General features: G+C 34.0%; 2 protein-coding genes across 2 annotated transcripts; one reads left to right on the top strand and one right to left on the bottom strand.

Annotated features, from left to right (window-relative positions):
• Nucleotides 1-3,539: 3,539 nt before the first annotated feature.
• LOC113776072 (zinc finger protein WIP2) lies at nt 3,540-6,042 on the bottom strand. The gene is made up of 2 exons (XM_027321146.1): nt 5,316-6,042; nt 3,540-4,234 (listed from the first exon to the last, which is right to left on the bottom strand). The coding sequence occupies exons 1-2, from the start codon at nt 5,967-5,969 to the stop codon at nt 3,791-3,793; spliced, it is 1,098 nt and encodes a 365-aa protein (XP_027176947.1). The 5' UTR covers nt 5,970-6,042; the 3' UTR covers nt 3,540-3,790.
• A 6,949-nt stretch (nt 6,043-12,991) lies between these two features.
• LOC113773779 lies at nt 12,992-15,763 on the top strand. Its single transcript, XM_027318392.1, has one exon. It carries the CDS (start codon nt 12,992-12,994, stop codon nt 15,761-15,763), a length of 2,772 nt encoding a protein of 923 aa, XP_027174193.1.
• The last annotated feature ends 1,856 nt before the right edge of the window (nt 15,764-17,619 follow it).

Below are 17,619 nucleotides of genomic sequence, written 5' to 3'. Positions count from 1 at the left end.
TTCATCAAAATGACAGAATACCACACAATTGGGAGCTAGGGAGGGAAAGGGGTTATGGCATTTGCTGATGAGCCATGTACCTATTTATTGCCATTCACGGGTATTATTTATTTTAAAAGAATTCTGCTTTCATCCACTCAAAGCCAAGGTTTATGCCCTATTTCAACCAAAAAGATGTTGAGAAGCTGGTTATTTCAAAACAAGTTTTGGATAGGAAGGGGAAAATGATCTCATTTATCATTAAAAATGGGTTCTGGCTTCCAATATCTTCAATAATTGATGGCAGAGACGCAGTCAAATTCTTGTTCGAAATGTTTTCGAGGTGCATGTATTTAATTGTGAGTACAATTTAGTTTTCAAATTAATGTGTGTCTTTTCTAATATTGAACAATTTTATCTCTGTTGTAGAACATTTTATAACAAGAATGTGAAAACCGTAAAAACAGGCTTATGGATTACAGAATAACAGCAAATGTGCCATTTGACAAAATAATAATAACAATAATAGTAATAATAATACTAGTAGTAATAATAATAGTAATAATAGTATTAATAATAGTAGTAATAGTAATAATAGTAACAACAGTAGTAATAGTAGTAATAGTAATAATAGTAACAACAGTAGTAATAGTAATAATAATAGTAATAATAATAATAATAATAGTAATAGTAATAATAGTAACAACAGTAGTAATAGTAGTAATAGTAGTAATAATAATACTACTAATAATAATAATAATAATAATAATAATAATAATAATAATAATAATAATAATAATAATTGGGTCAGAGCGCCAAGTGGATACTTATTATGATATGGTTCAGGTATTGATTATTTTAAGATATAAAAATAAATATGAAAATGTATAAATAGAAGAAAATAATTATTATAAATATGTGTATTCACATGATAGATTATTAGGTTAGATGTAGAGGTGTTCAAATTTTGGAAAAAAATCGAAAAAATGGCTGATCCAAGCCAGATTGGATTTCAGATTTTGATAGAATTGAAATATATCCAATTATAATTTTTGACAAAATAGTTTGAGAATGAATACTAAGAATACATTACCGAATTACTGATTTTTCAATCGAAATCTAATTACTAATAGTCAATTTATCAAACTAAGATTTGGACAATAATAGAAAATTGGTCTCAAAAAATTGATTCTCAAATTTCAAAAATATTTTGTTTCCAAAATTTCGGTTGCTGACTCGTGAACATCCCTAGATAGATGTGATTTAATTGAACGAGTGTGCCGTGCCAATGTGCCATAGACATTCGTGAAAAAAATCGAAAATAATAACGTTAGGGAGAGAGAGAGAGAGAGACATTGGTGAATTGGCAGGCTGACAGTAGGTAGAGATGCAGGTCTTGGAGTTGTGTTGATGCACCCGGCAGAGAAACTTTTATGTTCATGCAGACAAAAGGATGGTAAGAATTCGTAATATTTTGTTCGTTAGTATTCCCCACTGCCCATTATTATTGTTTTTCCCATGACCTATTCACTCATTCATTCTCACTCATACATGGTCACTCACTAGACTCTAAACAGTAAACGGAAACAGCAGAAGCAGTAGGAGTGTTTCAGGCTTCAGAACCTAAAGGGATATCAGTCAAATTAATTATTGAAATGTCGCTTCAATCTACAGTATATATCAGATTGGTTTTCCTGTTCATGTACTGAAACTGAAGGGGATAACAGTACTTGTATGTTTCATATCTGCTCAACCAACCAACCCTCCAAACTAGGCCGTAGGCTCTATACTGTTGCACTTCGTCCCTTCTTCAGTTCTTCTTCCTCGTGTCTCTCTCTCATTCCCCCACCAGCCAGCAGTATTCACTCAATGCTAGCTGTTACAGAACCTTTTTAGTTTCTTTTTTCTGTTTTTCTTTTTCTTTTTTAAACATAGTATGATAAGAGTATAAAATTTGCATCCTTAATCATGTATTAAGTTGGTTGGATTCTTGATCTTTAGCTTTTAAATCTGTACAACAACTAGTACAACAACCATTTGAAATTGTACCTCATCTTTTTATCCATCTAGCTATTGGACAATCTCCAGTCTCTCTCTAGCTTCTTGCTAATCATTTGCTTTTTTCCAAGCAACAGTGAATCTCAAATGGTATATGTTCCAACACCATGAATAATCACATGATACACAACTCCACTATCCAAAGCAAAAGGGCATCATACGCACCCCAAAAGCTGATTTTCTTTCTTTCTTTCTTTTTTTTTTTTTACAGGATGAAAAGCCCAACTCAAATAGATTTTGGATCAAATATGCTCGCCTGGTCATGTTATCCAGTCACCTTTTGCCTAAGAATATGTACAACCTTTATACCATCTATTTATGATACTACTTGCCTAGTTAAGTCTTCATGTGGATGATTGAAAGATATATGTTCCCACTTGGATGGATCATTCCTATTGCATGCATAGTATTCCCCATAAACAGTTGCTATGTGCATTTTGAGCTACTGGACATCCCTTTTATCACCTCTCATAGTTTTACCAATACCAACAAATAACTAGCAAGGACAAATTTGGATTTGCTGATTCAGTACGTATACAGGCAAAAAGTAATATCTAGGTACAAAAAGCAAAGGCACAGATTTTCCCGGGTACTCTTGGCAGTGAGTTCTCTTAAGTTTAAACTTTTAACCCTTTGAAAAGCATACGTGAAAAAACTAACCAGAAAACCTCAAATTAACTTTTCATTTAGCCAAAAAAAGGTTTGGACTTATTTTAAGCAAGAATTAATAGCCAGACTTTTGGCATCTTTTCCTTCTTCTTCCTTTTTTTTTTAATTAAGAAATTTGATTTTTGGTTACTTTATCACATAAACAAGATTAATATGAAGCTACTCTAGCTTATTACCCTATCTTCGTTACTAACTGTGACCTAGCCGGCTTTGGAATGTATATTAAAAAAAAGGAAAAATAAACTGCGAAAGCTGTTACTCATGGAACCCCACTATAGAGGTCTGAATGAAAAATTGGAAGATTTGGAACTACTCATTCATTATGGAAATGAAGTTGAAGATGCATGGATTTGGAAAAACTCCTTCTATTTTTGTCCTAACAGAAAACATTCTCCATGTCCGGATGGTGTTCTTTCTGGGAAAACTCCGTCCTACAGAATTTATCATTATCTGTCCAACCAAAGCTAAATACCCAATTCTTGGGTAAACAAAAAAAATTTCCAGTCCTTACTTCTTTAATTAAAATGCCAGAAGCTTTTGGCATTGCTTTCCCGTACTTTATGGGACTATGTTTCCCGTGTCCACTGCCCATATGGTTTTGCTTCTGCTAAGTATAACTCTAGTTCCTTGATAGGTGAGTAGCTATGCACAATGTTGTCAAACTTGGTCTTTCTTCACTAGATTTCAGTTGTTAAGTCCTCTATCATAGGTTGCAATAATAGAGTATCACGCTATCATACAGTTAGAAGAAAACATCATTAAAGCATAAACTGAAAGCGAAAAGGTCTTTACATGGAGAACATAATCTAAACGAAACTTATGACCGATCCTTCATTTTCTTTTTATCTTTTTTCTTGATCCTCGGGGAAGGGGAGATGCTAGAAAGTTGAACTCTTGAATCATTACTACCTTAATGGCTGAGTAATACTCAGAGAGGTAACTAGTTGCAAGTCTAACTAAATCAAAAGCTTTGAGGGATTTTCAAACTTGAGAAACCATTGATATGTAAATCCTACTTGAGTTCGACTACTTGCTAGTTGCTAGTTGAGTACCCTAGACCACCATTATATTTCTGGATTTGTGGTCATGAGTGCATGGACTGGTCATCATCTTGTTCGATCTCAGAAGCAGGTTCGTCATCTTCTTCAAAGCTATTGACACCATAAGCTCCATGTCCATTTCCAAAAGCTTTAATGTGATCCTTGAGGGATCTCTTGTGCTTAAAATCCGACCCACAAATGCAATACCAGAGCTTCCCACAATTCTTCTCATGAGTCCTCCAATCTCCTCTTACTGCAAAAGCTTTGCCACATTTTCTGCACATGAAGGGCTTGATCCCATGCTTCCTTTTGTAGTGTGTTTGGAGGGTTCTGAAATCTTTTAGTGGCTTTGCTCTTGGATGATCAATATTGTTTCTGCAACCCGGTGCACAACAATAGCAAGGGAGCCTTAGCATTCCAGTAGGTTGAGTCCCCCTTAGAGATTCAGGCCCTTTTCTGTACTGAGATCCATGCCCCCACATATGCATCTGCATCACCGACACATTGAAAAATTCTTGGTGAATCTAACAGTACTTATGTCTAGAAGAATTCTGCCAGATAAAAGGGGAAAAAATACAAAATGGAGGAATAAAAGACAATGCAAAACATCCTCGTCGATGAAATAAAGGATGTAAATGTTGAATATCATGACTAAAGGATCTAAGAGCATATCAGTAGTTATAGGAAGCATTTCTACACAAAACGAGAAATTTAATTGTAAATAGCTAAATGAAATGGTTCTTGGAAGAAAACAAAACAGAATTCTTGATTTTTTCCTAATTTGTTTGGAGATACTACTATAATGATGGTAAGATCTCCATATCATAGACAAAAATAAGATAGTAGTTCTTAGTTAAACAAAATATTAAGTTGACTGGAGCTAGGAAGATTCGCGTCAGATGATAAAGGGCTTTGATTTCTTAAGAATGGGGTTTGCTGGTTTGCAACCTGTAGTTTTGGTCTCGACCGTGGGGACAGTGGATAAAAGCTTAGAGGTGGGATTCTGTTCCTTAGTACTTCAAGGAAAAATCCCGGAAAACTGCAAGATTTTCAGTTGGAATGCACAGTGCAGATATGTGTGCAGACAACAACAAACTTCGAAATGTCTAAAGCAACAAGGAACATTGTCTGTGTTGTTCAATCACATAAATGACTTCACTGCTCACGCACCTAGCAGCTTTAGTTCAGTTGGATCAGGTGTGGAGAATTATGGCATTGAAATTGAAAGAAGTCATAAAGAACATTGATAAATACCGAATAGTTAATTCCAAAAATCCAATAGTACTTTTAAAGTAAATGGAATTTTGGAAATAATTAACAACTCCTCCATATCCATATCTAATCCTTTTCTTAAAGTTCAAGCTTTTAGAAAAAAAAGGATTAGAAATTGGGAATTTGGGAGCCTGTTCTTATTGAGTTTAGGAATTGTATTTGGAAAAAGGAAAAGTAGAGAGAGAGAGAGGGCAGGGAGACTCACAATAGAAAAAAGAAGAATAAAACGAGGAGGAGAGAAAGCTTTGGAGTTAAAAATATTTCCTGCGGCTGTTTTGATCTGTGAAATTGACTTACTTGCATGTTGTTGTATCTGTTGAAAGTTTTGCAGCAAACTGGACAGGAAAACTGAGTAGGACCAATAAGAATCTGGGAAGGAGTAGGGATCCAATACTGGCCCTTGTTGAGTCTGTTCATGATGGGGTGGTATCCAGCAGCTGAGACATCTCCATCTTGATCATGATCTTTATCAGTGGTTTCAGCTGAAGAAGAAAGTACGGAAGCCAGATCAGCTGCACTAGGGTTTGGTAGTCCTATATGTAGTGCTACAGTAACATCTTCATCATCATCTTCAGCTTCAGCTTCTTCATGAACCTCATGAACAGCTCCGGGAAAGAGGGTTTTTTGGCTGTCCTCTTTGGATTTACTGCTGCTACTTCTTTCCATATCCATTTCCTGGCAACAGGGCTCTTCTGAAATTGCTCCATGATCATGCCTTGTTGGACTTAAGCTGAGGAGAGGAAGGGCTTCTCTTAGAGGAGGTGAGCTTGGTGGGCTGTTGTGAGAGTGAAAAGAGGTGCTAGTACCATTGTACTGAATGCAATTGTTTGAGTAGTAGAAGTTTTGGACATAATTAGGAGGCTGATGATTTGAGGAGATTGAGGAAGAAAAAGGGTATGGAGTGTTGAATTTGAACCATTGATTGTAGAAATTTGAGTAAGGATCAGTCATGGTGAAAAGGTGAGCTTTGAGGAGAGAGAAAAAAGAGAGAAAGAGAGAGAGTAGAAGATGGCCAAAATGTGATGGTGATGAGGAGCAATCTGGAGACTGATTAGCACTCAACCTTTTTCAAAAGGAGCTGAATGGTGAAATATATATCACCTTACAGGTTCCTACTATATACTTTTTTTATCCCCCTTTAATAGAAAACCAAAGAAAAAAAAAAAAAGCTACCTTGCCTTTTACCGAGGTGGGAAATAGATCCATGGACCGTAATTTCTTTCTTAACCTTCTTCATCTCATGCCTCTTTTCTCCACTAGGTTTTTGAATATTTATTGACCCAAACATTGCTTTGATATCATGTAACTTTAATAAACCTTGTAGTGTGAAAAATGGATTTCCTATGTCAAATACACAGAACTGCAAGTTTTGTTGAAAAAAGTTCCTGCTAAATAAGAAATTGTGGGACGTTATAATTGGGAATGCATAAGTTCCCAAAATTTAACCAACTAACATTTCTTTTATTTTTACGAAAAGAACTCTGAAATGAGTACTACTTTCTTTAGAGTTGTAATCACCTATTCTATGAGAATTGGCAATAAATATCTTAAATCTTCAAATCTTTAGTGAAATGTTCCTGTGTGATGAGAGGGTTAGTGAACACTATTAGTCAGCACATTTGAAGATTAATTTTTTTTTTTTTTATATATCTGGCCATTTATTCTAGATGCCCCATCGAATAAAAGAATGGTTTTAGTTCTTAAAATACTTAAATATTGCGAATTAGTTGTAACAAATTATTCAACAGCAAAAAGAAAGGATGAGTGGGAAGGTTTAGAATATTTGTTGATTAATTTTTTAGAATTAATTTCTCCAACGCTAACAATTTATATAGATTAGCACAACTAGATACATGATATATGTGTAAAATTTAGAATATAATTTCCAATCGGGATTATTATTTGTCAGGGCTTACTTGTGTATACTATCACTATAATAAATATTAACTTTTTATTTTTCATATCTAATCATTTATTCTAGATGCCCCCTTGATGAAAAGACTGGTCTTAGTTTGTTCTATTGAATATTAGTCTTACCGGAATGATCAACAGCAAAAGTTCATTTCTGGTTTCATTTGGATGTAATCAAGAATCCCCCTCTGATTACTAACTTTAGGAGTTTTTATAAAAAAATTATACTGCAACGATCTGATATATGTAAGGTAATAAAATAACTAAAAAATGTGTTCACAGAAAATATAAAAATTTTTCTATAAAAAATCACAATTCAAACAAGGCAGTTTAGAGGGGGAGGAGATTAGTGACACAGTATTTAAATTCACCTACCCATATCTCTCTTTGCAACAAAAATCCAAACTCATATCTTGCACGTTTGCCTAACTTTTACCCCCCAAAAAAAAAATTTCACTTGTACGGCTTTCTTTCTTTGTTTTTTGTTCCCCGTAAGACTAGTTGTTATCAAGACACGAAAGTAACATTTTACTCGATCGTCCAATATTGAATTGTAAACCATAATAATCTTGTCAATTTCAACTGCTTGACTTGTGTGTCTGTTTTCCACCAGATATAGACTGATCAGCTTCCTGTCTTCTGTCCTTATAATGCACACATGACATGTTATATATCAACTCCAAGTATTACATCTTTGTTACATTACCCCTGGCCTAGGATTGATGCTAATTTTTCATAATTAAGCATATAAAATTTATTGTCCATTAATTCTTCTCTAATTTACCTTCTGTTCCAGGTAAAATAAAAGATCCTCTTGACCATTAATAATGTTTAATTTTAAGGATTCAAATATCCCTTGTCCATAGGAAAAAAAAAACTAGGGGTAGAACAAGATAACATGATGAAAATTACACATTTTAATTTATTGATGGGGTTGTGGGAAATGTTTCACCAAACAAATACTGTACTATTCATGATACTTTAATTTTTCTTCTTCAGTTCTTTGTATTTTTTTTCCCTTCTTTATATGACTCTGATATTAACGTTGTTGAAATATGCTGCAGCTCATAATAATTAAAAACAAAACAAACATACTTGTTGACTTCATGGTTGACCATGCAGTCAACGTTTTCCATGTCGAACCTACCGCGGAGGTGATGGGCGACTTGCCGACTGACGATGATTCGATAAAATCTTAGTGCGGGGATGGTGAAGTTGACCTTCGTTGCAAAAAAGTGTCCACCAATTTCCATCTTCATAAGGATGCCCTGCTAATTACAACTATAGGAAATTTACATACGTATTGATATAATTAAGAAGTATATCTATTATCTTTTCGAGGGTCCCAAACACATTTCTTGTGTTATTTTATTCCTAGTACTCAAAACTTGCAAATGGAAAGTTAGCAATGGATCCCCCAAAATTTTTTAAAAACACACTATTAGTTATGGAAATTTATGACAGTTTCAAAAAAATTCCAAATATGTTGCCCCCTAATGCAAAATTTTTTACCCATTTATTCTTTTTAAGAAGATCAACGTCTTCTTATCAACTGGATCACACTTCACTGTTAAAAAAATTTGATACCCAACTTTCTCCTTAACATATCAATCTTAGTTTCCCTCTAACATACCAATCTTTAGTTTCTTAACCCAAAAAAAAGGGAAAATCGTTCAAAACATCCCTTACATTTTGTAAAATATCTTTTTTTTAATATATTTTTAAAAGTGTAATTTTACGTCCTTTACAAATTCACATTGGTCAATTTTAGTCCCTATCTAAATTTTTGACTAGTTTTTTGTCGGAATCTACCACGTTTCTTACACATGATCATTTTTTAGGGGTAAAATTGTCAAACACATTTCATATAATCTGATCCATAGTCCCTTACATTTCACAAAATGAATTTTTTTGTCCATCACATTTCACAAAATAAATTATTTTCATCCCTCACATTTTACAAAATAAAAATTTTCATCCCTCATTGATTATGTGTGCAATAGTCTTTTCTCATTTTTGAAAACTCATATATATATACATATATATATATATGTTTATTTGATTTCACCTAAACGGTACAAATAACATGTAATATATCTTTATTTAATTTCATCTAAATAAGCTAATTGTAGTTGTAGATTAAATCAAATACAAATATATTACATGCTATTTGTATTGTTCAAGTGAAATCAAATAGATATATACATGAATTTTTTTTAAAAAAAGAAACTATTCATACACATGATCAATGAGAAATGAAAAAATTTATTTTGTGAAATGTGAGAGATGGAAAATTTTATTTTTTGAAATGTGAGAGACGAAAAAATTCATTTTGTAAAATGTGAGGGACGAAAAAATCAAATTATGTGAAATTTGATTTGATAAATTTGCCCCTAAAAAATGATCACGTGCAAGGCACGTGGTGGATTCCGGCCAAAAACTAGTTGAAAATTTAGGTAGGGACCAAATTTGATCAATGTGAATTTGTAAGGAATGTAAAATTACACTTTTAAAAGTGAAGAACGATAAAAGTCATTTTACAAAATATGAAGGATGATTTGAACGATTTTTCCAAAGCAAAAAGTAAGATACCAATTAAAATAGAATTTCAATCTCTAGCTCGCTACTATTATGGGAAGATTTTTTTAGGTCATTTATTTATTGACTTGTATATCTCTTAATCATCATTTGTAATCCTAATTCCCTATCAGTTTCGTAGGATGAATCTTGATCACAATCTTATAGGTTTAAAATTCTCATTTCAAACATAATAATCTTTTGTGCTTTCCTACTACACTTTGATAGTTTTCTTAATGAACTTGGGATGGATGAAGACTTATTCACATCCAAGGCAACTATGTGACTTGTTAAGTTAGATTGAGGTCGAGAATTTAAGGATCATGGGTTCAAATTTCTCTTCTCCCTCTATGTTTCTAAAATCACACCCCTCACTTGCTAAAAAAATACTCCCCTTATTAAAAAAAAAGGGTTAAAAACAAAAAAATCCCGTGGTATATCTAAAATACAGAAAAGACTCCCGTAGTTTTAAAACATACAAAACGACACCTCATGTTTTGAACTAAATTGTAAACTAATAGAATTTATTAAATTTAACAGAATCTGTTAAACTTAACAAAAAACTTAACGGAATCCGGTAAACTTAACGGTAAGTTTAATGGAATCCGGTAAGTTTAACGGCTGAAACCGTCATTTCGTTAAGTTTAACGAATTCTGTTAGTTTACAATTTAGTTCAAAACATAAGGTGTCGTTTTGTATGTTTTGAAATCACGGGAGGCTTTTATGTATATTAGGTATACCACAAGGAACTTTTTTGTTTTTAACCCTAAAAAAAAGTGACTTGTTAAGTGGTTTACTTCGTAATTACATGATGATAACAGAATTTTGTATAGGGAAATTACTATGTAGATAATATTACATCTAGATAGTACTTTCAAATAAAGTGTTTTTTGTGTATTTTTAATTTTTCTCATGATCATTTAGTTGAGTTAGATATTTATAAGGGTTAAAAACAAAAAAGCCCCCTGTGATAAACCTAATACACAGAAAAGCCCCCCATGATTTCAAAATATACAACACGACCCCTCATGCTTTGAACTAAATTGTAAAGGTGACGGAATCCGTTAAACTTAACGGAAATGACATATTGGAAGCTAAAAAAATTTTTTATACCTAATTTTTATCAAATATACCTATTCTACCCCTTAACTCTCAATTCTCTCTAATTAGAAAATAAAATAAATGATTTTTTGAGCTGTTTTTTTGTTGAATTATATCAGGGTATTTTGGTCATTTTGACCATTTCCATTAAGTTTAACGGATTCCGTCACCTTTACAATTTAGTTCAAAGCATGAGGGGTTGTGTTGTATATTTTGAAACCATGGGAGGCTTTTCTGTGTATTAGGTTTATTACAGGGGGCTTTTTTGTTTTTTACCCTATTTATAATCTGTTCCCCTAAACAAACATCCTGCCTCCATCTATTAAAGTTAGTGAAGTTTCATTTTCGTACTGTATACATGCTTTTGCATTTCAATTAGAGAAGAAAACACATTTTGTGTTTAACATGCATGCACTCACGTTATGTTATATAGGGATTTAATATTTAAGAAATTGGCGCCTCCCACTTGAAAAATAGAAACTAATACGACAAATATATGTACTAACACAAATATTCTGTGTACGTGTACTTCTTTACCCGTATATCCTTTTACATACTGAATTTTATTCCAATGCACATAAACTCCAACCAAGAAGCTATGAACAGGATCAACTCGCTTAAATATATGTTTTCTTTGACTTGTATACTTTTTTGGTGGGGGGTGGAAGGGGGGATTCGTTGGAAGGTTTTGAATTCGGCACGTGTTGCTTACAATTCCATTCAATTTATCATCCAATCCAATCCTCCTCCAATTTCGGGTTGTTTACATTGTCAACTGCATCGGGCTAAATAAATAAAAGAATGCTATTCAATAGGGCCAATTTAGTTCAAAGCCACACATGTACGTCCGAGTTCAAAGTGAGTTTAGGCTTTGAATATGCACTGATTTAGTTTAGGCATCCACAATATTTTAAGGGAGTTGAGTTTGATTAGTACGTCCGAGTTCATTGTGCCTATAGACTACACTATCTAGAATTGCTTCACCTAAAGATTACTTTATAGCCAATGGTAGCTAGAGATTTCACATTGTTAAACTCTCATTAAGTTTATTCTATCAATTATTGTTTACCCTTCTCAATGATGAACAGAAACGTTACTTCTGTTGACAATAAAGTTTGATTACAATAAAGTATGATACTTCTTCATTAAGTTGGAAAAGCATATTAAAAAAAAAAAGAGAAAGGAAAAGAGTAACATGCCAAACGAGAACAGATAACCTACGTTTCTTGGTTTTTTACAATTAGTTTTTCTTATTGTGATTAATTACTAGGAAACTGATGAATGGGACGTAAAAAATGTCTGGTTCACACACAAACATATGGGCGGCAAAGGACATAAATGGAGGCAGAAAGTAGCCTAACAAGAACAAAAAGGTCCCTAGTCTTCTATCTGTTCCGGCAATTCCTTTGGGATGTGAAAAACTCTGCTCCTCCTGTTCCAACTGCAAGTTCTGTTTTCTTGCACCAGAAGAACTCCCAAGGTTGAAAATTGCTTATCATTTCAAATATTTTAGGAAGTACAAGGACCCAAAACCGGGACCAAATTCAATTGATGCTTTTACAAATCGATTTTGATACGTGAACAATAAAGATGGGTACTTATTAAGATAGTGAAAGACTATGGTAGCCACTATTCATCTGCACCACCCTATCATAGTTTAGACTTTAATCCCAGTTTATATCTTCATCATTTATGTTCTAACAAAGAATAATTGCTGAGGCCCTCATCCCCAACTTTACTTCCTAGCCAGCAGAAAAAATTGACCATAATTCTTTCTGGATCTATAATATTATTCACTTTTCGAGATTGCACGAGTGTATAGTATAAATATATGCTTCGAAAGGCGCGCCACTTGAAACTTGTATTCTGATCATCAAACATATTTGTCCCCTGTACCGCAAAATCCCATGAATAAACAATTCAACACTACGGTTTTCTAAATTGAGAACTACCACAAAAATATGTCTTTATCCCAGGTGTATATGTTCTCTTGTAAGTTTTTGCTAACATGATAAAGATCAACCCTGCAAGTGAGCCTAATTATACGTATTAACATGAAGGGATAATTTGAGAAACCTCCCTTGAGATTTTTAACAATTTCATTTAGCTCCCTCCAGGTTTTAAAAATTACACATACCTGTTTTGTCATTTAAAATGACAATACTATCTTTAAATATTTTAATGAAATTTCCTTGTTTGGTATGTTTATACACAATGACTTTTAAAATTATTTTTTATTCTATTTCCTTCTTATTCCTTTTTTTAAAATTTTACCAATAAAATTGTAGAACTACCACTATTACCTATAACTATAACTGAACATATGAACAAGAATTTGACCAAAAAAGTGGATGAAATTGAAATAAAGAATGCATTTTTTTCAATGGATCCTAATAAGGCTCCTGGAAATGATGGCATGTCCCCCCTCTTTTTTCAAAAATTCTGGAGTCTTATTAAAAAGGATTTGGTAAATGCAATCCAAGGTTTCTTCCATCATGGAGTCATTCTCAAAGCCATAAACCATACGGTTATATCCTTGATCCCAAAAGTTGATTGTCCTACAGAGATTAACCAGTATAGGCCTATTAGTCTTTGTCAAGTGGTCTATAAAGCATTAGCAAAAATCCTTGTTAACAGACTAAAGCCGTTTCTAAGTAGATGCATCAGCAAAAGTCAATCTGCATTTGTACCAGGTAGGCAAATTCTAGACAATGTCATCCTTTCTCATGAGTTAATGCACTATCTAAAAAACAAAAGGCAAGGTAGTGTGGGCTCTATGGCAGTGAAACTGGACATGTCTAAAGCCTATGACAGAGTGGAATGGAGCTTCTTGAAGGCTATAATGGAAAAAATGGGCTTTTGCTCAACTTGGGTAAACTGGATCATGGCATGCATAAGTACAGTAACCTACTCTTTCAATATTAATGGTGAGCACAAGGAGTTTGTCACCCCCTCAAGAGGTATCAGGCAGGGCGACCCACTTTCCCCTTACCTATTTCTGCTTTGCTCAGAAGGACTATCAAGTTTGCTGCAGAAAGCTAAGATAGATAAGGAGCTGACAGGTATAAAAATTTGCAGGAAGGCGCCTACAATAACGCATTTGTTCTTTGCAGATGATTCCTTGGTATTCTGTAAAGCTAACAAACAAGAAGCAGAGAAGCTGAAAAGGATCCTCAAAGTGTATGAAGAAGCAACAGGGCAACTCATTAATATGGATAAGTCCTCAGTCTTATTCAGCAAAAACACCTTGCCATCTGTGAAGAGTGAAGTATGTCAGGCGATGGGATCCATTAAACAGGTTGAACAAGGCAAGTATCTTGGGTTGCCAATGGTAATAACAAGATCAAAAGAGCAGGTATTCGGATTCGTAAGGAACTCAATAGATAAGAAACTGAAAGGATGGAGGAATAAGTTGTTAAGCCAAGCAGGGAAGGAAATAATGATTAAAGCTGTGGCAATGGCAATGCCTACCTACATTATGTCCTGCTTTAGACTAACCAACAAGATGTGTAAAGAAATCAGTTCGAAAATGGCTGATTACTGGTGGGGTGATGCTGATGGAAAAAAAAAGTTGCACTGGATAAGCTGGAAGAAGTTGACAGCTAAGAGAAGCAATGGAGGAATGGGCTTTAAAGATTTGAAGCTGTTTAACAAGGCTCTATTGGCTAAACAGATCTGGAAACTAATAACACAGCCAAATTTGTTAGTCAGTAGAGTACTGAAGGAGAAGTACTACCCCAAGCAATCACTTTTCAATGGAAAAGTACCGCAAAATGCTTCTTGGATCTGGCAGAGCTTAGCAGGAGTAAGAAAGGAATTGCAAGAAGGAATTAGGAGGAAGATTAGAAATGGGAGAGGTACCAGAATATGGGAAGATAATTGGATCCCAGGAACAGTGGAAGGGAAACCAACTACTACAAGGCCATTGGGGTGTCAACTGACATTAGTGTCTGACTTGATCAGGCACAACAGATGGAATAGAGTCCTGGTATTCAAAACGTTTAATTCACAGGATGCGGAGAGAATATTGAGTATACCATTAAGTGTAACAGGATGTGAGGACAGCTATTTCTGGATGCATTCCCAGGCTGGACAGTACACAGTTCATTCTGGTTATAAAGCTTGGCTGAAGGCAGAGGAAAACAAGTACACAAGAAGGAAGGAGGATGCAGGAACAAGCTTTGAAGGAACTAACTCCAAGATATGGAACTCATTGTGGCAACAGAAGGTAAGTCAGAAACTAAAGGTTTTCATTTGGAAATGCTTGCATGGGGGTCTCCCAGTTAAGGAGGCAATTTTCTCAAGAACAAAGTTAGGGAAACCCATATGTACTGGATGTGGTGAGAAGGTGGAAACGATAGAACACATGCTGCTGCAATGTGCTAAAGTGAAGGAGATTTGGAAAATGGCGCCAGTGCAGTGGGATGGAATAGAACATCTGTCTGACAACTTCACCAAATGGTGGTCCGCAATCCAGGAAGCTCAAGCCAGTAGAGGTATGGAGGATCAAGTGAATATTACCATTAACATTCTTTGGCAGATATGGAAATCCAGGAATAATAGAGAGTTTAATAATAAGGAAAAGGTGTCTTTCAAGATCATTGAGAAGGCACAGCAGGAGTGGTCTGAATATAATGAAGCTAACAAAGGGGAAAATTCAAGAAGGAGCACTCAGGAAACAGCGATACAGCAACGGACTGTCCAGGTTCAACATGAGAGCCACACTGGTATATCATTGAAGATCCATACGCATCGGGACAGAAGGCAAGCAGCAGTGGGGATTGGAATCACAGCCATAGATAACTTGGGACAACTGCAAGCAGCATGGGCACTTAGAGAAAGGTCATCCGGGGATACATTACAAGACCAAGCTGTTGCGGTCAGATTAGCTCTGCTGAAAGTTGCAGGCCAAGGCTGGAGGAATGTCAAAGTAGAACTTGACAATTGCAAGCTGGTAGAAAATATAACAGCAGCAACGTACAACAACCAGATGATGGCCACCCTAATTGAGGACATTAGATCCATTGGTACTTTGTTTCAACAGTGCTCATTTCTTTTTGCTAATTCTAGGAAAATAGGAAGTATCAAACTGAGCATTCATGCTCTAAACATCTGGGTAGATGAAGAATGGGTGAATCCCAATTTTAGATGCTAGGCATCAGTGATCCGTAGGATATTTTGTTCCTTTGATTGGACCTTTGTCCAAAATATTGTAAAGTTTACAGTTCTATATATATAAAACAAGCTAACGTTTCGACAAAAAAAAAAAACCACTATTACCTATAGTTTCTATTATAACCAAATGTCAAACTAGTGATTTTTTGATGAATTAACTTTATATTGAATCCAATGTTTTTGCTGATCTTTGTTTTCTATATTTTGGTATTAAAACTAATGCTAAATCAAAAGGAAATGGCCCAAAACTACTACTAAATTATAATAATCTCACTACTCAAAAAATTCTTAAACTCTAAATGAATTATTTCAATTTTTTTTCTATCTTATAAATTTAAATCCATAGTAAAATACCATCAAAAGTATTCTATCATAGTGATAAAATTATTATTATAGTTGTTTATCAAATAGTATGTATAGGCATAAAAATTTGGCACATTTTTCTTTTAATTATACTATATAATCTTATAATTGTATGGGAAAGTAAATTAAAACTCATTACACAAGAGCATTTTTGGTATTCATTTGAAAATTTGACCAAATCAATAATATTTTAAGGTTTTGTTACTAAAACTATCAAATCAAGGGAAGTAAGTGTAATTTTTCAAATCTCAAGGGAGCTCAGTGAAATTGTCAAAAACCTCAGAGGAGGTTTCTGAAATTATCCCTAATATGAATTAAGATCTTTGCATTGTTTAATTTAATATAGTACTATACAGGTATCATAGTGTATGTACATATGTGTATAATCCATACCACAAGCTAGTTACTATCCAAGAAAATGGAGTACAAATCTAAGTGCAAAACAATTTACTGTTTTAAGAATCTTTATAGTAAAATCTTGCAGTTAAACTTATCCTTCAAAAAAAAAAAACTTATCCCCCGAAAAAAATGGGACGAAGAAGAAGAAGTTCTGGGCTTGTACAAGTTTAGAAGATGGTAAAACCGGGCTCAAAAGTAGCCCATTTAGAACTTTGGTTTTGCCAGCGCAATCTTGTGAGATGTTCAAATACAGGGTCCAATGCTCATGCTCCAAAATCCCAATCAATCCCACGTGTTAACCATTTTTAACTAGTTAGAACTTCCTTACAAGCTATGAGTCGTTGGACAACTGTGTGCTGGTGATAACAATTTAAACCCAAAACTGAACCAACGGCCCAACTCTCAGATCCCTTGTACTGACAGTTTTTTTGTTCTTTTTTTTTTTAAAAAAAAAAAGCTAGAAAAGAGTGCAAGTGTGATTTAAAAAAAAAAAAGCCATTCAGGATTTTTGTTGAGAAATTTTTTTTTTTGAAAAAAAAAAGTTTTCCAAACAGAAGTAATTAAGTTTTAATGAGATTATCAGTTTACCTATTGGGGGTAATATGATGGATTAGTAGTATAGAACAATTTTTTCCCAACATAATAGCTTCTGCAAATGATGAGTAAAATTAAGCTTGAATTAATAATTTCCTCTTCTGGGAAGTTTTAACACAAAATATTGGAAACACCATTAAATAATGAATCCAAGCTGAATTAGAATCCCATGCAGGAGAAGAAGTAGTGGAACGTTACGTTGTCAAGAAATGTCCAACAAAAGCCATTATTTCTTATACAATCAGATATAGTGAGATGAGATACTCAGAATGAAAGAACTGGGGATTAATCTTCACCCTTATCAGCATGCATGTGACAAATTTTAAGTTCTTGAATATGTTGAAATACAATAATTCCCTGTTTTTGAATTCAATCAGTTGCAAAATATACAAAAGAAAGTCGAGAGATTTGTCGTGTTGAAAACTTGAAATGGACTCTTAAATCTTGCATGGCTTTAGCAGCAAGATTACTATCTAGTAT

Source organism: Coffea eugenioides, chromosome 6, assembly GCF_003713205.1.
Source record: "Coffea eugenioides isolate CCC68of chromosome 6, Ceug_1.0, whole genome shotgun sequence".
Taxonomy (NCBI): Eukaryota; Viridiplantae; Streptophyta; class Magnoliopsida; order Gentianales; family Rubiaceae; genus Coffea; species Coffea eugenioides.
The sequence above is the reverse complement of the archived record's forward strand: the minus strand, read 5'-3'. Positions and strand labels throughout refer to the sequence as shown.

Bases quoted from the DNA above. Each gene is read 5' to 3' on its own strand.
- LOC113776072 (XM_027321146.1), bottom strand. From the start codon at position 5,969: ATGACTGATCCTTACTCAAATTTCTACAATCAATGGTTCAAATTCAAC. The intron at 4,235-5,315 runs GTAAGTCAATTT...TCGGTGATGCAG, and splicing joins ACAGATACAACAACATGCAA to ATGCATATGTGGGGGCATGG.
- LOC113773779 (XM_027318392.1), top strand. From the start codon at position 12,992: ATGGATCCTAATAAGGCTCCTGGAAATGATGGCATGTCCCCCCTCTTT.